A 24,391-nucleotide genomic window follows, 5' to 3' on the forward strand; every position below is an offset into this window, starting at 1 on the left:
TCACTTTATCTCTTTTATAAAAAAAATGTATCAGTGTAAGCAACACTCGATGGAGGACAATAAACTACAATGTTGACTCACACAATGTTCTGTCTTTGGTATCATTCTCTCTCTCTCTCTCTCTCTCTCTCTCTCTCTCTCTCTCTCTCTCTCTCTCTCTCTCTCTCTCTCTCTCTCTCTCTCTCTCTCTCTCTCTTACACCTACACCTTCACACACACAAAGATTAGAACCGTTGATTTCATTGTTTGATGGTGTGTGTGTGTGTGTGTGTTTGTGTGTGTGTGTGTGTGTGTGTGTGTGTGTGTGTGTGTGTGTGTGTGTGTGTGTGTGTGTGTGTGTGTGTGTGTGTGTGTGTGTGTGTGTGTGTGTGTGTGTACTATAATTACAGGATGATGTTATTCTGAGATATCTCTCAGCTGGCTGCAATTAGAATACCTTCCCCCCCAAGAGACAAGCTATTCTTTTTCGAGTATCTCTCTCTCTCTCTCTCTCTCAATCTCTCCCTCTCTCTCTCTTTCGCTCTCGCTCGCTCTCGCTCTCTCTCTCTCTCGCTCTCTCTCTCCGTATCCCCTCTCAACTTTTCCATCTTGTGCATTCCTTCTCCTGAGACTCTCCTTCTGCTCTCTGACACTCTCTGCTCTGCCCCCTGCTCCCCTGTGTATTCATCCAGGATCTCTCACATTTTCCTCTCTGCAAGTTGACTTTCATTTCAACATTTCCTTTCTCTCTGTGCCCCGGCCTAATTTCCCATGGCTCTCCTCTTCATTTACTTTTCCACCGTCAGTTGACTCATTTCATCTGGGAAGTAAGGCACCGGGCAAAGAGCACTCTTGATGTCTGCCATCATTATGAAATCAAATATTTCTATTATTACATTACAACAACTTCAGATTTTTTTTTGTTTTGCATCTGTTGCCATGGTAACCACTACAGATGTGGTTGATGTGAGGAAGTTATGGGGATCTATGGGTGCTTGGGGTCACCTGGGAGAGCTGGAACACACTGCGTCGTTCCCCCCTTCCGTTCCTGCCCTGCAGCTGTGTAGAGTTACAGTGTGACCCCAATAAAGACTCCTCCTCTGCCTCTTTTCCTAATAAAAGAGGTAAATACCTGCCCCTCTTTTGCTGTTTATTACCCCCTGGGGCTGTAAAAAGCAGCTGCCATCCCCCCCCTAAAAAATGCTGTGACTGAACTGAACCCATGTAAAAACTCTTTGCCCAAACACACAAAAGACCACACATGCACACACACACACACACACACACACACACACACACACACACACACACACACACACACACACACACACACACACACACACACACACACACACACACACACACACACACACACACACACACACTGACATACCGAAAACAAACACCTATGTTCTGTGACCTGTTCGCACTTACCATCAAACGCTTACACTGCACACAGTTCGGAAAGTGATCCTTGGGACAGCCAAAAGGTTACTATACAAACTTCCTGGTACACATGCTCACAGAACACCGCTGAGAAACCGTTTCCAAGAAGTGGCCCAGCTAGCAGTGGCAAGAACAAACAGGGATATATACGAGCACAGGATCGTAGCCCCCACACATCAGCTTAGATCTGCCCCTTCAGGAGGCCTACAGGGAGGATGTGGGTCTTGAACGCAGAACGCTTCGGCTGAGATTCAGTTTCCCCAACCGCCACTAACTAGACTAACTCCTCCCTCACAATGTGTAGGAGGCAGTGGGGCCTCGGTACCATATACTTAACCCTGACTCGCGTCACACACAGGAAGTCCAGCAGACGTTGTTGACCTGTGTCCACCAGCCCTCTGATAGGTGAGCAGTTCATCACCAGCCCTCTGATAGGTGAGCAGCTCATCACCAGCCCTCTGATAGGTGAGCAGCTCATCACCAGCCCTCTGATAGGTGAGCAGCTCATCACCAGCCCTCTGATAGGTGAGCAGCTCCTCAACAGAGCTGGTGCCTGTACGGACCCCGGCCCGGTGCTTTTCGTGTTAGTGTAACTTTTAGGTGCCTGAGGCCACGGTTTCCTCACAGTACAGTTAGGAATGAGTGTGTGTTTGTCCGTGGCTGTGTGTGTGTACATGCATGCTTGCCTGTGTGTGTGCGTGTGCATGCGTGCATCAAGGTGCTTTCTCCCTGCATCCTAAAGACCTGGGCCCCCAGAGATGTCATATTCTAGCCCGCGGGGCCTGTTGCACCTCAAGCTCCACCGTCTCTTTACAAGTCTTCCCAGAATGCACCTGATGCAAGCGTCAATAATTGTCTCAGCGAGACTATATATCATTCCTTATGCCCTCAAGCTGTAACACCAAAGCACACACACACACACACACACACACACACACACACACACACACACACACACACACACACACACACACACACACACACACACACACACACACACACACACACACACACACACACAACCCAAACACACACACACACACACACACACACACACACACACACACACACACACACACACACACACACACACACACACACACACACACACACACACACACACACACACACACACACACACAACCCAAACACACACAAGTGCATAACACAGCCCACCAAGGAAACGTTATAGGTTTGGAAGGGTAATCACCATGACGACGACCATGTTGTCACACAAGGTTAAGTGGCATCCGCTGCAGATAACTGGTCCTTCCTGATGCTAATGGAAATGTAGCATAAGGTAGCGGTGCAGCCACACTGCACACACCAAGGGCCAGAGATGAGTCATCTCAAACCACACTGGCAGACACATGACTGAACAACAGCCAGACGCGTACACACCCATGCACATACCCGCCTAAACACACTCCAAGCACCCAGAAAAAAGTATGTGTTTGTGTGCATATGTGTGTGTGTGGGTCACAGAAGGTCACGGCAGGGATGCCCAGACAGGGGTTGGCTGGAGGTTGATTGCCTACGAGGAGGACATCAGAAGAGCAGGAAGTCCTAAAGTTAGGGTACGACTCTGAAACAGACACAGAGGTAAGCTGAAGACAAGCAACCCATGGCCACCCCATCCAAACTTTGTTTTGGAACAGAAACTAAACATTTCAACTCTGTGACATCATTTGTCTGTATACATGAACGCACAAAGTGTGTGTATGTTTGTGTGTGTGTGTGTGTGTGTGTGCATGTGTGTGTATGTATGTGTGTGTGTGTGTGTGTGTGTGTGTGTGTGTGTGTGTGTGTGTGTGTGTGTGTGTGTGTGTGTGTGTCTATGTACGTGTGTGTGTGTGTGTGTGTGTGTGTGTGTGTGTGTGTGCGTGTGTGTGTGTGCATGTGTGTGTGTGTGTGTGTTTACGTGTACGTATGTGTGTGTGTGTGTGTGTGTGTGTGCCTGTATGTGTGTGTCTGCGTGTCTGTGTGTTTGTGTGTGTGTGTGTGTGTGTGTGTGTGTGTGTGTGTGTGTGTGTGTGTGTGTGTGTGTGTGTGTGTGTGTGTGTGTGTGTGTGTGTGTGTGTGTGTGTGTGTATGTGCCTGTGTTTGTGTGTGTGTGTGTACGTGTCAGGACAGCTGCCGGCAGGAAGTCTTAACACCTCCGGCCTCAGCGTGGGATGAGAGTCACCCGGTGAGATGCTGGAGTGAATCAGTTCTTTGTGGAAACCCACCCGGTGCTTTGGATACTGATGTGAGACTCTGATATGAGATACAGCGGGAGAACATTGTGAGCAACAGATTTCAGGGGGATACGCAGGCAGAGAGACAACAGATGTGGTTTTACTGAAGGGTAATTTCCTTTGTTCTTTCTTTTTTCTCCTTTGTATGTATCTGACTGTTCTTTAACGTATTATTATACTACCAGTACTACTCCTTCTACAACCACCATTAATAATGCGTATCATGATATATAGCCACAAGAATGTAGTACTTATAATTAGAGGACATATTTTATTGTTATTTTCCACTGTTATTGCGTGTGTGTGTGTGAGTGTGTTTCATGGGGCTTATCTACCATCATTTAACTCATGACTCATTAGTTTAAGTAACACACACACACACACACACACCCATGCACACACACCGCTCACACACAACCCCCCCCCCCACACACACATGCAACCACACAAATGCATGCGCACATACTGTACATGCACAGACACATGCACACAGGTACGCACACACACACACACAAGTACGCAGACAAATGCACACCAACGCACGCATGCAATGCATACGCACACGTACACAAACACACACATGCATGCACACACACACACCTACTCATGCACACTCACAGAGATGCATACCTCAAGGAGTGGTTTTGCTTTAGATCAGCAGGTTGATTACTGCGTGTGATTTCTTCTCATTATGGGCTGTTGCTCTACATGCAGCTTCAGAGGCAAGAAGACACAGACACTACTTACCAGAGGGGCCAGTAGCCTGGCTCAAGTATGACCCATCAGGGTCAAGTTCACCTCCAAAGAACCCTTTTTTTATTACTAAATACAAGGCTCACTCTATCCCCCTCTCTCCCTCTCTCACATCTCTCCTGCTTTCTCACCTCTCTTCCTGCTGTTGACCATTTCCAGACGCAGGCCGGTTCCAAGGCATGCCAGAGACGATGACGTCAGCCACCCTGGACACTTGCTGTAACATAAGATGCGGTGTGTGCTGGAGGGATTTGATTGGGCGCAGCGGAGTGCAGGAGTTCAGAGAGCACACCTCATAAAAATATATAATAAGGGCTTCGCTTCTACTTCCCCTCACATACACATGCAACGCCTGCAACGCACATGCAAGCACACGCACGCAACGACATACATGCACTCGAGTACGCAACACCTGCAACACACAAACATGCAAGCGCGCACACACAAAAACACACACGCACAGTAGCAAGGCATTTGCACCATATAACCCCCACTAAGTCCTTTCAGAAGGGTAGTGTTGGGTACCACTACCCACCGGCAGAGGCCCCGACTGCAGAGGGCCAGAAGGGAGAGGGAGAGAACAGGCTTACATACAGGCTAACACCGGCACCGCCGCCTGAGACACGGCACAGACATTAACATCACACGGTCAGAGCCATAACTATCCATCTGATCCATATATCACATCTGTTGCTCTGATAGTATGTCACACATTAGTGCCATAGCGCTCCCTTGCCCCCCAAGTGTCCATCTTTCCACCCGGCTGTGTGTGTGTGTGTGTGTGTGTGTGTGTCTGTGTGTCTGTGTGTCTGTGTGTGTGTGTGTGTGTGTGTGTGTGTGTGTGTCTGTGAATTGGGGGGGGGCATTGACAAACTTTACATCCAGCAGAGGGAATATCCCACCGACGTGCCAACCCTGTAGCAGAGGTTGTAGCAGCCCAGCCCCCGACGTCCTGTCTTCAAGTGGACCTCCGCCGTGACGGAGGTCATGAGACGAGGACAACGATTATTAGGAGAAGAAGTAGAAGTCGTAGCATTAATGAGAGTAGCAGTAGTAGTAATAGTAGTAGTAATAGTCATGGTAGTAGTAGTAGTTGTATTAGTATTACTATCATAATATAATCATATATGTGATTAATGATAATATATTAATTAATATTATCATTGAGATATTATTATCATGTGTTTTACATGGTGTATGAATGTACATTTTGATTATCTTTATACAGCCCTGTGAACAAGCTAGGTGTCTGCAATGGTCAGATTTATGCCTCAACTAATGTGACTCAGCACAGCTACCGTGTGTGTGTGTGTGTGTGTGTGTGTGTGTGTGTGTGTGTGTGTGTGTGTGTGTGTGTGTGTGTGTGTGTGTGTGTGTGTGTGTGTGTGTGTGTGTGTGTGTGTGTGTAGGCTACTGTCGTGTTCTTTTAGAAAAGGTAATCGAATCAGGATCGCTTTTAACTCACTTTATTTGGTAAAGTTTCAGCATGGTAACTATGAAGCAAAAGGAGGGGAATTGTATACACACAAGTGGAGAGACACTAAGCTGGTCATCTATGGAAATGAGCTACTCAGTGTTTTCTGCCTGTCCTCACGCCTGCGGCTATTTAGATACGGAGTAGGCGTGGCCTATATGACGTAGTACATACTCTGATTGGCTATGGTTTTGAGAGCCCGCCTCCGGCTTCCTCATATGTGTAATGATGCTGCCATCTTGTGGCTATTGTGCAGCAGTTATTACAGCTTATATGCGTCAGATTACATGTGTCTTTTGTCTGCCACACTGGTTCTACCTCTGTGCAGGAACCCGTTTTCAGTTGAGGCTGGTTAGCGTGTTAGCTCATCTGACTTAGAACGAGGCTGGCAGTCAACATGACTGCCAGTCCAGCTGGGAGCCAGCTGCCAAACAATGTGGATGCCGGTCAGTGCCCTACCTGAGAGGCTTTCCGTGTGTGCGTGTGCGTGTGCGTGTGTGTGTGTGTGTGTGTGTGTGTGTGTGTGACTATCTGACATTGTAATCACATGCATGCTTCTAATTACATTCCCTGAGGTGAAGCGGAAAACAGATCTCCCTCCTAACGGGTATATCCATCTATCGGGTCTATCTGCCCACATTATGCTTGTTCTATCTCACTACCTCTGGCAGAAGACTTTTAACCGTCTGACTCCTTTTATGGAAACTCGATTAAAGATAAACAGACAGCATCAACGGCTTCAACATAACCAGAACTGGGACCCACGAGCCATGCCTAAGAGGCAACCTCTCTAAGCCTCTCTTAGAATAAATATTCAAAAAGGACAAACAAATGTCAAATATGACCGGGGGCCCATCTTTTATGAGCAAAGTCGACGAGGGAAATACAACTAGGGCGAGAGAAAGACACGTGTGGAAGTCCTGTTTATCATGAATTAAGCTCTAGTGATGAGTATGATTTGGTACTGGCAAACTCAGCAAACATCAGTTAAACAGACATGACTAAAATATACATGAACATACATAACACTAACTAATACTACAGCTGACCCTCTCGGGTGGAGGAGGTGCCTAAACCATGGCCCGGCAGAAGGCTTTGTTCTGGTTGGTGGGGGTCATCTTGTCCACGTTGACGCCCCCGGAGGCCAGGAGGTCCTGAAGGTCCTTAAGGGTCTTCCTCACCAGGGTGGGCTGCCGGCTCAGGACCCAGGCGAACTGGGCGTGGAAAAGGCCGTAGTCGATGCAGCCGAATGCCAAGGCGTGGCCGTAGTAGTCCGTGGCTAGCACCCAGTAGGGGCTGGGGAGAGAGGCTGGAAGGGATGGGGCCAGGACACAAGGCCTCAATGGAAAGGGCCTCCTAACTCTTTTTTTGGATCATTTTTAAATGAGGTTATCGGTTTTTGTAACAACTCTATGGGATCAAGGTAGACTATGAATATCATTTGAGCATTGGGATTCTGGTGTGTGTGTGTGTGTGTGTGCGCGTGCGTGCACGCGCGTGTGCGTGCGTGCGTGCGTGCGTGTGTGCGTGCGTGTGTGTGTGTGAGAGATGTCCTTACTTGGAGAGTAGTAGACCTCCATCTTGGCCGGCTCTGATGAGTTGGTAACCATGGCAGAGCCAACGTAAGCGTAGGTGCTGCCATCAGCGCTGAAGGAAATATTAATAATTTATATTTATATATTTTTTTCCCCCTTGTGCATCAGAGCAGCAGACCCACTATTAGGCCACGTTTATACGTAGCAGGGTATTTATAGAAACAAATGTTTCCCCCCCTCCGTTTTCAAAAATAACATTGTGCACACAACATCGTTTTCCAAAAAGTTGTCGTTTACATCAAAACGCGTAAATACGCCGTCGAGCGCCATTATAACTATGCCAAACCTATGGGTGGTGTCACGTTAAAATTGTACCGGGGGCGAAATTTGTACCGGCCTACGTCATCGTTTGTTTACATCCTGACAACCTGACAACCTGCCCGGCAACAGACGACGCGATGCAGAAAACATGTTTCCAAACGACGAAATAACATAATACAGATAGCGGATCGCTATCTGTATTATGATAGATAGCGATAACACTTGTTTTTACTTTATATTTGTATTGTATTTAATTGTTTAATCGAAACAATAAAAAAATGTGCCCGCAAAACGGGCGATCGCGTCAAATGATGCATCAAATCACGTAGGAAGGTTCTTGAACATTCTAGACTACGAAACCTGCTTAAAACACTCAGTTTACTAGCTAAATTCGATTAAACAATTCAATACAATACAAATATAAAGTAAAAACAAGTGTTATCTAGCGATCCGTTATCTGTATTATGTTTCAAGAACCCTCCTACGTCATTTGACGCGATCGCCCATTTCGCGGGCAAAACATTTGTCATTTGACGCGATCGCCCGTTTTGCGGGCACATTTTTTTATTGTTTCGATTAAACAATTAAATACAATACAAATATAAAGTAAAAACAAGTGTTATCGCTATCTATCATAATACAGATAGCGATCCGCTATCTGTATTATGTTATTTCGTCGTTTGGAAACATGTTTTCTGCATCGCGTCGTCTGTTGCCGGGCAGGTTGTCAGGATGTAAACAAACGATGACGTAGGTCGGTACAATTTTCGCCCCCGGTACAATTTTAACGTGACAGTGGCAGTGTAGGGAGAAGGATAAAGCCATGCAAGCCAATCAGAATCCTCATAATCAACAACTACGAATAACACAAGCGTATTCCTGTAACAAACAAACTGTAAACATAGGGCGCTCATATGACGTTAAGCATTTCCTGGCGCATAATGTGACGCTTCAGAACCTAAATCCCTGTTTCTCCCCGTTGACATGACAACACATAACTGGCGTTTTCAGAAATCTCCACTTTGGCCAGAGTTTTTAGAAATGATCGTTTTCTGTGATAAAAACAGCGTTTTTGTGTAAATGAAAGGCCAAACCGCGTGGAAATATCTGCGTTTTCCCTTCGTGTAAACGGGGCCTCAGGATTCCCTGAGCCATAGTGGTCTGTAATACAGGGACTGGTTGACTCTGGAGAGACGACTCCTGCTGCTAGACTCACAGCAGCTCTTTGATGAGGACTTCCATATCTCCACCAGTACCCTGGCGGCTGTAGGTCGCAGTGGCACACTCTCCCTGCTGGAAGAGAACTGGCAGCTTCTGGATCTCATACCACTTGCCCAGGTACTGAGGACACAGAGGGGAGGCTCACACAATGGTTAGGCCAGGGGCGTAGCCACGTGGGGGTCATCACGTGGGTCAGAGGAAACGGTCTAAAGAAAGCTGAAATATATGCACGATTAGTTTGATCTAACTTTGACTTATCATTCTTATTTCAAGTGTTTCAATCCGACGTTATGAATAAATATTACACTTCAAGTGCCACCCCAAATATAAGTCTGGCCCGAGCTGGCCACCACAGTAATAAAATCCTGGCTATGCCCCTGGCTGAGGCATAAGCTGCTTCTAAAGAATCAGACTGGGAGACTTTTCATGGCAAATACAAATCAAAATATGGGTAGGAAAAATGCATAGAATACAAAATACAAAAAAAGATTTACCTTTTCCTTTCACAATGTACAGCATTTAGTGCCACAGGAAGTCATTAAATAGTGTCAATGTGTTTCTGTCTGGATCGACCGGATCGACCGGACCTCTAACCAAATGAAGACATACCAGACAACCACTTTTGCAGTAGTACGAGTTTGCTAATAGCAAAGGAATGTTGGTGTACTCACCCTGGACGCATCAAAGAACTGGACCACAGCAGGCCGGGGGCATTTCCCAGCCACCAACACCTGAGCGCTAGCCTCCAGGATGGCCAGCAGAGCCAGAGCCAGAGACATTCCCTGGAGGGCCTTCATCTTCTCCTCCAGACCTGGACACATGAGGGTACCTTTACAACTACTGCTTGAAATGTTCCACAGAGAATTGAAAATAGAAGAGAGTCAAGGTTTGGAGAGAGAGGAAAAGAATAATCAAGAATCAACACCTCACTGATGAACCTGTATGAAGGGTTCCCTGGGTACTACAATGTAACAGAGAGCGTCTGGGGCTGTGTTTATAGCACTGCAGTAATTGCCATTGTCACTGGCTCCACCTCCATGAGGGGCTATCATGATGGAGTATGCCTCCTGGCATCTATTCAGCTGCTTAAATAATAACCAGCATTATGAATAACATGCAGGGTAACCAAACTTTCACCTCAAAATAATGCATGAACAATGAATGAATTGCAAAAGAACAAAAAGGCTAAGAATTACTTGAGATTATTTACGAATGGCTGAATGGGTATGAAAAGGTATAATGTGAGATAAGGTATGAATGGGCCCTGGGCCGCACAAACGTCATGCAGTCGGGGTCATGAACCCTGGAAGAGGACCCATGCACAGAGGACGACACGGTGACACAAAACACAGTTCCGTCTACTTATTGCAACATTCTTTTTTGAATTTCCTTCCTCTCTATGCCTCTTCTGGGAGTGTGTGTGTGGCCGTTTCTCAATTCCTAGCACGCGTACTACGGACTCGATGACTTGCAAGCACGTACTTGGCAAGTCCGTACTTCAAGCACAGACTTGCGAGCACGCGAGTACGTACCTGCAATTGGAACACTAGCGGACTCGATGACGTCACCACCTCTGCTCGTCCGTTAACTGTGCTACGGTCTCATTTAGGCATATACTACTACTGAACAATATAAACAAATGATATACAACAAAATCCCAGCCTCTTTCATTTTCAAATAGTATGTAAATATTCTGAATGAATAAAAATAAAAAGATATGCGTGTCCTGTCATGTGTATAAGCTATACACACACGACTTTATATATATATATTTATATATTATCTTATATTATTATTATTATAATAATAATAATAATAATAATACATTTTATTTATAATGCACTTTATATTCAAGAATTGCTGAAAGTGCTTCAGAGAAAAAAAAAACTATTAAAAGGAGGAACCTCAAAGAAAGTTTAGCTAAATGCTCTTTTAAAGAGACGGGTTTTGAGGTTCCGTTTAAAAAGAGCTGTAGTCTGTGGAGCCCTCAGGTGGTCAGGGAGGGCGTTCCATAGTCTAGGGGCAGCAGCAGAAAAGGCCCGATCACCCATGGTGCACGGCTTCGTATGTCGGGTTTGGAGGGTGTGAGTGGATCCTTTACGGAGTGTACGTGAGGTTGTCGGGGGGGTGCGGAGTTCCTGAAGGTAGAGGGGGGCAAGTCCATGAAGGCACTGGTGGGTGAGGAGGGAGACCTTGTACTCAATTCTGAGTGGGACAGGGAGCCAGTGCAGTGATTTCAGGATGGGGGTGATGTGGTCATGCTTGCGCACCCTCATCAGGACCCTGGGAGCACTGTTTTGAATGTATTGGAGCCTCTGGATGCTCTTGCCAGGGATCCCAATGAGGAGTGCATTGCAGTAGTCCAACCTGGAGGAGACAAAGGCATGGACGAGCTTCTCTGCATCAGCCAGGGTGAGTGATTGGCGGAGTTTGGCGATGTTCCTGAGGTGGTATAATGCTGTCTTACAGAGGTGTTTGATATGGGTGTCAAAATTAAGTTGTGGGTCCATTTTAACACCGAGGTTGGTGACGAATGTGGAAAGGGGGATGTTTTGGCCAGAGAAGGTGATATTGGTGATGGTGGGGGAGCGGAGCTGATGTGGCGTGCCAACAAGGATGGCTTCCGTTTTATGGCTGTTAAGTTGTAGGAAGTTGAGCTTCATCCACGCCTCTATCTCCTCCAGGCAGGTGGTCAGTGTGGATGTTGGCAGAGGGGCAGAAGAAGTGGGGGTTGTCCTGATGTAGAGCTGTGTATCATCAGCATAGCAGTGGTAAGATAAGCCATGCCTGCTAATGACACTACCCAGGGGGAGCATGTACAGTGAGAACAGTTTGGGGCCCAACACCGAGCCCTGGGGGACATCGCAGGTGACGTTGTTGGTGTGTGATTTTGCTTTGCCCAGGGCGACGTGCTCAGTTCTGTCAGTGAGGTACGAGGTGAACCAGTTCTTTACATTTCCTGATAGTCCAATGGTGTATTGCAGGCGGTGAAGGAGAATATTGTGGTCAACCGTATCAAAAGCAGCTGTTAAGTCCAGGAGGATGAGGAGAGATGGGGAGCCGGTGTCTGCTGCCATCCGGAGGTCATTTGTGACCCTGACCAAGGCTGTTTCTGTACTGTGGCCACAGCGGAAACCAGACTGGAATTTTTCAAACAAGTGATGTTGTATGAGGTGATCCTGGAGTTGTGCGTCAACTGTTTTTTCCAGAACTTTTGACAGAAATGGGAGATTTGAGATGGGCCTGTAGTTGGAGAGGACTTCTGGATCAAGGGTAGGTTTTTTTAATGTTGGTCTGATGACAGCAGTTTTTAATGCAGATGGGATATGGCCGGCCAGGAGGGAGTGGTTAATGATATTGGTGATGAGTGGAGAGACAGCAGAGATGTTGGCCTTCAGCAGAGCTGTAGGGAAGGGGTCTAGTGCACAGGTGGATGGCTTCATTTTCCTGATGACGTCCTCCACCTCTTCCTTTGTGATGCTGGAGAAGGAGCAGAGGGTCTGGACAGAGTCAATCGGTGGGTCAGCAGTTGGAAGGGGCAGGACAGTAGTGGTGGAGAGGTGTGAGCGGATGTTATTCACTTTTTGTTTAAAAAAGTTGATGTGCATGCTGCACCTCTCCTTGGTGACATCAGATTGGGATGGTAAAGGGGGTTTGAGAAGGTGATTGATAGTTGAAAAGAGCTGTTTGGAGTTACCAGGGCTATTGTTGATTATTGTGGAATAGAACCTGGACCGTGCATTATTCAGGGCTTCAGCATATGCCCTCGTGTGTTCCCTGTATGCCTGTTTGTAAACGGTCAGACCAGAGGCCTTGAGTCGCCGCTCAAGGACACGCCCAGCCGCCTTCATTGTACGTAGTTCACTGGTGTACCAGGGTGCGGAGCGCGAGAAGGAGACTGACCGCGATGTTAAGGGGGCGTGGAGATCCAGGAGACTGCTCAGGGACTGGTTGTATAAGTCCACTGAGTCAGCAACAGAGAGGGAGTCAGTTGAGCCAGAGGAGAGATGTTGAAGGTCCAGGGCCAGGGCATCCATGTTGATATTTTTCACATTCCTGAAGTGGATCTGCCGCTTTGGTTTGGTGTGGGAGGAAGGAAAAGGGAGCTCCATTGACACAACTCTGTGATCCGAGACGCCAAGATCATAGACCTGTAGGTTGCTGATGGGGGCGGAGTTTGAGATGACCAGGTCAATTGTGTGTCCTCTGGAGTGTGTGGGGGCATCAACATGTTGTTGTAGGTTGAGGGAGTCTAGCAGCTGAAGAAAATCAGCAGCGGGCTGGCATGAGGGGGTGTCAACAAGAATATTTAAATCACCCAGAATGATGGTATTGGCAGAGGTAGTACAGAGTGTTGTGAGGAGATCAGACATTTCCGGGATGAAAGCAGAGTTGGGTTTTGGGGGCCTGTATATGAGTAGAACAGTCATGGGATGGGGGGGCTTGCATGTGAATGCAAGACATTCACAGGAGGAAGTTGTAGGCAGCACCATGGGGGACAACTCCAGGTCCTGTCTGTGGATGACAGCTAGGCCACCACCGCGTCCAGTTCTGCGGGCTGCCTCCAAGTAACTGTAGCCTGGGGGACAGGCTTCGTTTAGGGCAGAGTAAACCTCTGGCTGGTGCCAGGTTTCTGTTAGACACATGAAGTCAAGTCCTTTTTCCCTGATATGCTCTTCAATCAAGCTGGATTTATTATTTATGGATTGAGTGTTGAAAAGTTCAAATTTGACCAGTGACTGTGGGGTTATTCTCTGTACAGGTCGCAGAGCCTTAAAATCCACTCCGCGCAGGTTGGAATCCACTCCATGAAATCTATCCAGCCGGGAGTGCGGGGATCTCGCGATGTTGTGTCTTTTGCCCTCAGCCGTCTCAGCGGACCTGGTGGATGTGATGAAGCCGGCAGGCTGACCTTAAATAAAGTTTCTCCCTGAGCCTCTGTGGATATATCGAGGTCTACGCAATAGTCCTAGCTGTTTAATGGTGGAAATACAGGGTGGGATGGAGCAATTGTTGTACTTCAGCAGCTGTGGGGCGAAGTACGTCAACATCGAACCAGCCAGAGTGATGTTAGCCTGTTAGCAGCTAGGTACGGACCCGAAGCATCTGGGGAAGAGCTGGGAGGCAGTGCAGAAAATCCACGAGACAGTAGAGACAGCTTAGCAGGTTGACCAGGGCATATTCCTCACCAGGATCACCGAAAAAAACGCCAGCAGTGACCAGGAAAATGTCACATCGGCTACTTGTTTTTAGCCGTTGTTTTTAGCCGTTGCTAGGGACGCCAAAATAGCAAGTGAGCTACACGGCTCTTCACAATAACACTGGAACAACTAAAGACAGTCCATAAGCTTGCTTTTCGTCGCTGATGTAGCTTGCAGGGAACCAAGTAGAGATTATATGTCCACAAAACATCACTTTTTAAAATAAAATTGGCCAAAATTGGCCCAAAAATTGCTTGGAGAAGCGGCGAACAGACAGCGCCAGCGTCCTCTCCAGCTGACGTCAGAACACCCACGTAACACACACGTTAACTCAGCTGTTGTCGAAAAAACGGGAATTATGTCTTAAACAGAAAATGATTCCCCTTTCTTCCTTTCAACACACGTAAAAGCATCAGTACTAAGTCATGGCTGTTACAAGTACAATATCAATGTTGTGCCGGGCACATCTCACACACATGAAGTGTGTGAGAGAGAGAGCGAGAGAGAGCGAGAGATAGCAGGTTTATTCTATTCTTGAAGGCTCTCCAATCATTATATATTATATAAATATATATATAAGTTAAGAGTAACTTAAGCTACAGTTGTGAGTCTTCTCCATATTGTCCGCCATCGTACTGCTGCGAGTGCGAAATGTATCCTGGGATTTATAGCGATTGCAAGTACACACGAGCCACCTCCGATGCATGCTCGGTGAAATGGCGAGATCGAGCACGCATCAAGAACACTTCCGGGTTTTACGACAGTACTCGCTTGATGCGTGCTTGGAATTGGAACAGTGCTCGGGCAACGACTGATGACGTTTCACGAGCACACAAGCACACACAAGTACGCAAAATGAGAAACGGCCTGTGTGTGTGTGGTTGCTGGTATAAGCAGCCTAACCTGGCCCAATATGATTGGGCTCTGGGGCTGGGTGAGGCTGCACACCTGTTGCAGGTTGAGTAATCAGTCTGCCCAGGTTAAACCAGCCATCAACACGCTCTAGATCTCCTGGATGGCAGTGGAGCAATCGTGCCATGTTAATTATCAAATAAATAAACCAAATTCTTCAAAGCTCCATCCTTTTGTCCGGAGGAACAAAAATCACCTAGGTTTATTGTTTGTTGTTTATTGTTTAAAATGATGCCCATTAGCTGTCACCAAAGTGGGACGAGCTAGTCTTCCTGGGGTCCACACGTAAAGACATAAAACATAACAATACACAAGATACAAATCATAATTCAGGTAATTCAGATAATCTAAAAGGAGTAAATCATTATAAACATCATCAACTTACCCATTCAATTCATGGGTATTACAATCATTATTGCATTCTCACAGTAGGTTTTTCCATTCCCTAATCACAAATTTAAATAGTGCATTCTTTCACGGTCTGTCCGTCACGCCCCTTTCACCCTCGCAGCTGGGCTGCGTCAGGTGGTTAGTGGAGCCTTTAAATTGGCTGAACACTGTTCACCTGTTGCCAGATTGTCTTCGCTGTTAGGTTCATGCAAGTCTCTCCAGCTATTCGCCTGTCTCCTGTTCCCGGTTTCCCGATCCTGCCTGTCCTCGACTACGTTCCCCGCCTCGTCCTACTGGACCCTCGTTCGCCTGTCTCCTGTCCCGGCTTCCTGTCCCTGCCTAGCCCCGACTACGTTCCCCATCTCGTCCTTCTGTATCCTCGCTCGCTTGTCTCCTGCCCCGGTTTCCCGATCCTGCCTGCCCCCGACTACGTTCTCCGCCCCGTCCCCGTTGATTTGCTTGACGAAGTAAAGATCGGAATATCATTGTGTTTGTGTAACGGGCTCAATGATGAGGTTGATTTCTTGGTCTCACAATCGATTTATTTGATCATGTTTTCTGTAACAGACAAAACACATTCCGTTTCTGGCAACAGTTTGCAATGAACGTCTTTCATTCAGAACTCGCGATACATTCTATTTCTTCATAAAACACAAAAGTACGATCCCCTTGCGTGGTCACATGACCTTACTGGAGGGGAACATCGGCTAACCTACTACTACGCGCCAATGAGTAGTCCGCAAACACATCGAGTAACTTAAACAAACGGCATAATTAACCTTTACATGTTATATTACATTCTATTAACTGATAGCATCATTGTGCACGAAACTAACACCAGCTCACCTGTAACAGACAAAACACATTCCGTTTCTGGCAACAGTTCGCAATGAAGGTCTTTCATTCAGAACTCGCGATACATTCTATTTCTTCGAGCTCTGGCGATACGTACCATAGCGCTGCTGCCCCCTAGTGGAATGGCTGGTGCATTTACAACCAACCTAACAGAAACTGGTTGAACTCAGCAAAACTACTAACTATCCTGAACCCAGGGTGCCACATTTGCTTGTCTCTGAGTCGTGCTTTTGGGTTCTAATCTGCCAGTCTCCTCGGTGGAGTGCGACAGTACAATCTGGCCACAACATGAACCCAGCCGACTCAGATTCTTTCCAGAACGAACTACAGGCGCAAGGCAGCGTCCTGCAACGCCATGACCAAAAACTTACCAGCCTGGCGGAGGGTCTGCAGACGCTGGTCGCTCGCCACGAGAGCAGCATGGAATCGGTCCGGGATCACTTGCGGAGGTTACCCGTCGCCGCTCCTCATCCCGGTTCCTCTTCGACGTCTGAGGCTCGTGTGCCCCCTCCGGAGCGCTGCTCCGGGGCTCCTGGTGCAGTGCTCCCTCTCCTTTGAACTCCAACCCTCAGCCTTTCCCACTGAGCGGTCCCAGGTGGCTTACATTGTCTCTCTGCTCACCGGAAGAGCCAGGGACTGGGGAACCGCCGAATGGGAGAGGGACTCGCCTATCTGCGTTTCGGTTAGTGCTTTCTCTACGGAGCTCCGTAAGGTTTTTGATCATGAGACTCCGGGTAGGGAGGCAGCTCGGGGGTTGCTGAATCTAACCCAAGGTGGGAGAACCGTCGCGGACTACGCTATCGAGTTCCGCACTATCGCGGCTGATAGTAGCTGGAACGCCCCCTCCCTCCTAGACGCTTTCTACCATGGGCTCTCCGGCCGCATCAAGGATGAGCTGGCTGCCCGGGATCTCCCTACTGACCTGGACCACCTGGTAGCCCTTGCAGTTCGCATCGACGGACGTCTCAGGGAACGGTGGAGGGAGAGAGCCCAGGTTTCAGTCTCTCCAGCGCCGCCCCATTCTCCGCGAGATCCCCAGCCGCCTCCAACTTCTCAGCACGCCCCTAGTGGCTCACCTGAGCCTATGCAGCTGGGTCGGTCTCAGCTATCCATGGAGAAGAGGCAGCGCCGTTTACGTGCAAACCAATGCATGTACTGCGGTCAGGATGGCCATTTTGTTTCGACTTGTCCAGTAAAAGGCAGGGCTCACCAGTCATCCAGAGGGCGCTGGTGAGTCGGACCGTGAACTTTGAAATGCCCTCTCGACCTCTGCTCCAGGCTCGTTTTCACTACTCCGGGCAGGACCACACATTCAGTGTCCTCATTGACTCCGGTGCCGACGCCAATCTCATGGACATGTCGCCGGCCACCCAACTGGAGATTAGTCGCAAGCTCCTGGAGAAACCCATCCTCGCCACGGCCCTTGACGGCCGTCTTCTTTGCCGGGTTACCCATCGATCAGTCCACCTCCAAATGAGCATGTCGGGTAATCACACCGAGACACTTGCCTTTCACCTCATTCACTCTCCACAACAGCCAGTCATACTGGGGTATCCTTGGTTAAGATGACACAATCCACACATAGACTGGTCTACAGGAACCATCCTACAGTGGAGTTCACACTGTCATGCTGTCTGTCTCAAAGCTGCATTTTCGTCTGCTCCTAGTCCGCCTGCCCTTTCAGATTTCCCAGACCTGTCTAGTGTTCCTGGGGAATACCTAGATCTAAAAGAGGTCTTCAATAAGACCCGGGCCACCTCTTTGCCACCTCAATGACCGTACGACTGTGCCATTGACTTGCTTCCTGGCATGTCGCCCCCTAGAGGAGGGCTCTACTCCTTGTCTGCTCCGGAAAACAGAGCCATGGAGCAGTACATCCAGGGGTCACTGGCAGCAGGGGTCATCCGGCCTTCCCCGTCTCCTGCTGGAGCAGGGTTTTTCTTTGTTTCGAAGAAAGACAAGTCCCTGAGGCCGTGTATCGACTACAGGGGGCTCAACAACATAACCGTCAAGAACAGGTACCCCCTTCCGCTCATCTCATCAGGCTTTGAACTTTTTCAAGGGGCCACCATCTTCTCTAAGCTCGATCTCCGAAACGCCTACCACCTCGTACGCATCAGAGAGGGGGACGAGTGGAAGACGGCTTTTAATACACCTAGTGGGCACTATGAATACTTGGTCATGCCGTTTGGACTCACCAATGCTCCCGCGGTGTTCCAAGGTCTGTTAAACGATGTGCTTCGGGATATGCTCAACATCTGTGTGTTCGTCTATCTGGATGATATTCAAATTTTCTCTAAGACCAAACAGGATCATGTGCAGCACGTGCGTCGGGTGCTGCAGAGACTCCTGGAGAACCAGCTGTTCGTCAAGGCCGAGAAGTGTGAGTTCCATGTCCTCCCTGAGCGTCCCCTTCCAGGTGGCCAAGAGGGCGTTCGGTGAGTTAAAGGAACGCTTCACTTCTGCTCCCATTCTCGTCTTCCCAGACCCAGGCCATCAATTCATCGTGGAGGTGGATGCCTCTGACACGGGGGTGGGAGCTGTCCTCTCGCAACGATCGGTCAAGGACCAGAAGGTCCACCCATGCGCTTTCTTCTCCCGCAAACTGTCTCCGGCGGAGAGGAATTATGACATTGGGAATCGGGAATTACTGGCGGTGAAACTGGCCCCCTTGAGGAATGGAGACACTGGTTGGAAGGGGCAGAGCTACCGTTTGTGGTCTGGACAGATCACAAGAACCTGGAATACATCCGTTCAGCCAAGCGTCTGACTTCCAGTCAAGCCAGGTGGGCTCTTTTCTTTAACCGATTTGACTTTTCTCTTTCAGACTGCCCAGGTTCCAAGAACCTTAAGCCAGACGCCCTATCCCGGCAGTACCAACCCGACGCGTTGTCCTTCCAGCCGGAGAATATTCTCCCTTCCACCTGTGCTGCGTCAGCGGTTTTTGGTGGCCGTCTATGCAAGAGGATACCCAGGAGTTCGTCGCTGCCTGTCCAACGTGTTCCCAGTGCAAGGCCTCGCATCAAGCCCCGCCCGGTGTCCTCCAACCCCTACCAATTCCGCATCGCCCCTGGTCACATATCGCTTCGGACTTTGTCGCTGGACTACCTGCCTCTCATGGTAACACTGTCATCCTCACTGTTGTGGACCGTTTCTCTAAGACGGCGCATTTAATCCCTTTACCCAAATTACCCACCGCCAGAGACACTGCAGAAATTATGTTAAAACATGTGTTCCGCCCACATGGACTACCTTGTGACGTGGTCTCGGACCGAGGGCCACAATTTACCTCTCGTTTATGGTCTGAGTTTTGTACCCTCCTAGGAGCCAAGGTCAGTCTGTCATCTGGATTCCACCCACAAACCAATGGTCAAGCTGAACACATGAACCAGGAGATGGAGACTGCTCTGCGCTGTCTCGCCTCTCGCAACCCATCCTCCTGGTCCAAACATCTCCTGTGGGTGGAGTATGCCCACAACACCCCTCCCAGTTCGGCCACTGGCCTCTCTCCATTCCAGTGCTCCCAGGGGTTCCAGCCACCCCTCTTTCCCGAGCAAGAACGTGAGGCCAGGGTTCCCTCAGTCCAGGCGTTTGTGGGAGACGCAGACACACCTGGAGGCAGGCTCGCTCGGTTCTTCTCCGCACCTCCGACCGCTACCGACGGTCCGCCAACCGACGTCGCACTCCGGCCCCCCGTTATACCCCAGGACAATGTGTCTGGCTGTCCACTCGTGATCTCCTGCTCCGTATGGAGTCCAGGAAGTTGGAACCAAGGTTTGTGGGCCCGTTTCCCGTCTCCAGAATAATCAATCCTGTGGCCGTCCGTCTACGCCTACCACGATCCATGAAGATTCACCCCACATTTCATGTCTCCAAGCTGAAACATGTTTGTGAAAGCCCGCTTCAGCCCTCCTCCAGACCCCCTCCACCCCCCCCGGCTCATCGATGGGGCGCCAGCCTACACCGTCCGTAGACTCATCAGGTCCCGACGCCGTGGAAGAGGTTTTCAGTATCTTGTGGACTGTAAGGGCTATGGCATCGAGGAGCGCTCCTGGGTGGCCGCCCGCAACATCTTAGACCCGTCCCTTATCAGGGACTTCCACCGGGCCCATCCTGATCAACCTGGTGGGACGTCAGGAGCCGTCCCTTGAGGGGGGGGTCCTGTCACGGTCTGTCCGTCACGCCCCTTTCACCCTCGCAGCTGGGCTGCGTCTGGTGGTTAGGTGAGCCTTTAAGTTGGCTGAACACTGTTCACCTGTTGCCAGATTGTCTTCGCTGTTAGGTTCATGCAAGTCTCTCCAGCTATTCGCCTGTCTCCTGTTCCCGATTTCCCGATCGTGCCTGTCCTCGACTACGTTCCCCGCCGCGTCCTACTGGACCCTCGTTCGCCTGTCTCCTGTCCCGGCTTCCCGTCCCTGCCTGTCCCCGACTACGTTCCCTGTCTCGTCCTTCTGGATCCTCGCTTGCCTGTCTCCTGTCCCGGCTTCCCGACCCTGCCAGTCCCCGACTACGTTCCCCGTCTCGTCCCTCTGGATCCTCGTTCGCCTGTCTTCTGCCCCGGTTTCCCGATCCTGCCTGCCCCCGACTACGTTCTCCGCCCCGTCCTCGTTGATTTGCTTGGCGAAGTAAAGATCGGAATATCATTGTGTTTGCTTGTCTCTGAGTCGTGCTTTTGGGTTCTAATCTGCCAGTCTCCTCAGTGGAGCGCGACACATTCTAAAATGTTACTTGAAAGAGACTTTGCTATTAATTTTATGTATATTCAGTTGGCAATTATTCTAATGATTGATGCCATGATAAATAACTTCTCTTTAAAGCATTTGATTTTGGAATTGGTAATATCATCTGGCCATCATCGGCTGACCTAGTAAAATGAGAATGAACCTGACTACATCTAACAATTTGGTCACATAAGAAAACGGGTTGAGACGAGAAGACAGTGTTGAATGATTTTTCGTATTGGACAATGTAATACTAACCTGGCAGCCCTGTTCTGGGAAGTTTGTAATTTCTTCAGTTGACCTTTATATGCAGAAGACCATATTTGTATGAGCGGTCCGTAAATCAATGCGCATTCATTCTTTCGTAATGTCACAATGCGATCTTAATTGTGTAACCATAACAGCAAAATAAATTAAACTCAACTTAAACAGAAAACTCGCTTAATTTCGTAATGCGGTTGAAAATCGTTTGCCCTTCCGCTCCCTAGCAAAAAGAACCTGCTCAGGTGACGTCTGCATAAAGAGTTACCACCCCCTGACATCATCATTGCATCATCATCATCATCGTAATAATTTCACGTCAACATGATCAATAGTATTTCATTATAAGTTACTCACAGGAATATGATAAATCTGACATAGGTAAAACACAAATCAGTGTAATGGCTTCAACAATACTGGTGCACAATAATCCAGGTGGCATAAGATTTAAGTTTTAACCACCTGTCCCACAATATGTGTTGGGCCATAAGAAAGACATTTCCTCACCATGTAGATACCACACCCCATCTTCTTCACTATGGTTTCAATGTGAAAATAATAATCATCATTGAGATTAAACATCTCTTCCAGTGTCTTGGCCAAGACAGGCAGCAGTAGCCTACAGTCACGCATACACACAAAACATAAGAAAAATAAAACAACTAAAACATTCCGCAGGGGGGAAGGGGGATATCAATGTCGCAGGACATTTGGGGAGGCTTAAGGAGGAGGGAGGGTAATATTAAGTTTGAGCAACAAAGTGTAAAGACATTTCGGGAGGCTGAAGGAGGAGAGTAATATTATATTTGAGCAACAAAGTGTAGTCTTGTGGTGGACTCTATAGACATAATTCACCATACTGTGTTATTGAAAAGTTTCCGTTGTGTTATAGGGACACTGTCTCTTTAAGATCACAAGACTTGTGTGTTGATATTCCGGTCGGCGCGATGTTTGAATTTAACGTTTTTATATGACAAAATGAATGACCTGCCGTTGCTTGTCGAGGTGAGAAATTGTCTCTTCCGTTCTTTAATCGCAATTTATACAGTATTTAGACAGAACCTCTTACCTGGGAGTTTGTCGACGGCAGAGCTATGTTTAAAAACATAACGTCTTACCTGGGCGAGTGCGTTGCTGCGGTGTGTGTGTGTGTGTTCTTACCTGGGCGCGTGGGTTGATGGCAGAGCCGTTATGTTAAAAAACATAACGTCTTACCTGGGTGAGTTTCGCTGCGGTGTGTCCGCGTGCGTGTGTGTTCTAACCTGCGAGTGTGTCGATGGCGGAGCCATTACGTTTAAGGACGAGTGTCGCTGCGGTGTGTGATCGCGTGTGTGTGTTCATACCTGCGCGTGTGTCGATGGCAGAGCCGTTATGTTTAAAAACACAACGCCTTACCTGGGCGAGTGTCTCTGCGTTGTGTGCGCGTGCGTGTGTGTTCTTACCTGCACGTGTGTCGATGGCGGAGTCGTTATGTTTAACTGTGCGTTCACACCAAACGCGAAATATGTTGCTTGTTCGCGTTGTCGCCGAAGTTTTGTCGCGGCACACATCATAATCTGTCGCTGTGCAAGTTTTGTCGAATTTGTAGCGCCACAACAAGATATCCACCATTGCATGTCTTTACCTTTTGTGGAAGAGGGAGAGACGTCGGAGGACCCGACGCAGTATATTCATAATATTGTAATGACCACGGAAGAGGCAGTGAATGAAGTATTGAATAGACAGAGATGTATTAGATAGGCCTACCTAATAAACCATTGGAACACACAAGACCGGAAACATAGCAACGCCGGTAAACAAACCCAGAGAAGCCCAATCTCTATGAGAGCTCCCTGCTCTACGGCCATCCGGATGCGCACAGAGATTTTGGCCGTGATATTATATATACAAATATTATATTATATACTATTATATTATATATAGAGCTCCGGTAGTCGCAAACGGCAACATTCACTTTCTCCTCCATTCTGCAGTTCACCCCGGACTGCACTGCACTGAGTTTGATGGTTGAACGCTGATTGGCTGTTACGTTACACATGAGACGATCAGTGGCCACGCTGTGGGACGCTGATTGGCTGTCATCACGCGAAAATCGCGTCAAAGTTGAAATATTTCAACTCGACTGAATTTGTCGCGCCACAAATCCTCGTGAACGCGCTCGCCTTTGCACGGAAAGTGTTGCACAACAAAACAAAACTTTGTATGGGATCCTGTCGCCCCGTCGCGTTTGGTGTGAACGCACAGTAAGGGAGAGTGTCGCTGCCGTGTGTGCGCGCGTGTGTGTGTTCTTACCTGGGTGTGTCGATGGCAGAGCCGTTATGTTTAAAAACATAACGTCTTACCTGGGCAAGTGTCTCTGCGGTATGTGCGCGTGCGCCGTATGTGTGTGTTATTACCTGCGTGTGTGTCGATGGCGGAGCCGTTATGTTTAAAAACATAACGTCTTACCTCGGCGAGTGTGTCGCTGCCTTTGTCTTGACGTGCTGTTTGTGCGCGTGCGTGTGTGTGTGTGCTCACGCGTGTGTGTCGCTGCCTTTGTCTTGACTTGCGGTGTGTACGCGTGCGTGTGCGTGTGTGTGTGCATGTTCGTGCGCATGTGCGTGTGTGTGGTGTGTATGTGCGGTGCATGTATGCACCGCAAGCACGGTGCTGTGTGTGTGTGAGCTGGTGCTGTCTGTGTGTGAGCTGCAGGGTGCTTGGGACATGCGCACATGACTTACTTGAGTAACTTTTGCTACAGGCCTGCTATTCTAGTAGTAAGATAATTGGCTGATAATTAGCCGATTCTACCAAAACGCTATAAACTTGGAACGATGGTGGCATTGGTTATGGTAAAAACTATTTTTTAAACCACTTAAAAGGCTAGAAGTATCCCGACAATTATTTGGTAGTATAATAAGGGTCTTAACATATAAAACGAGGCATTGATAACTTTGTAATGCCGCTTTTCCACCGCACATGTAGCTCGACTCGACACGACACGACTCGACACGACTCGACACGGTAGCAGCGCGGGTCCTTTTCCACCGCAAATAGTACCTCCGGGTCGTGGGCGGGGTCGGCTGCGCGAAAGGGCCGTGACGTA

At 48.5% G+C, this 24,391-nt stretch overlaps 1 protein-coding gene across 1 annotated transcript; it reads right to left on the minus strand.

Annotated features, from left to right (window-relative positions):
* Positions 1-6,959: 6,959 nt before the first annotated feature.
* LOC130391631 (apolipoprotein D-like) lies at positions 6,960-15,498 on the minus strand. Its single transcript, XM_056601856.1, has 5 exons — positions 15,465-15,498; positions 9,638-9,777; positions 8,962-9,086; positions 7,448-7,536; positions 6,960-7,198 (listed from the first exon to the last, which is right to left on the minus strand). The coding sequence occupies exons 1-5, from the start codon at positions 15,466-15,468 to the stop codon at positions 6,960-6,962; spliced, it is 597 nt and encodes a 198-aa protein (XP_056457831.1). The 5' UTR covers positions 15,469-15,498.
* Positions 15,499-24,391: the final 8,893 nt, after the last annotated feature.

Source organism: Gadus chalcogrammus, chromosome 11, assembly GCF_026213295.1.
Source record: "Gadus chalcogrammus isolate NIFS_2021 chromosome 11, NIFS_Gcha_1.0, whole genome shotgun sequence".
Taxonomy (NCBI): Eukaryota; Metazoa; Chordata; class Actinopteri; order Gadiformes; family Gadidae; genus Gadus; species Gadus chalcogrammus.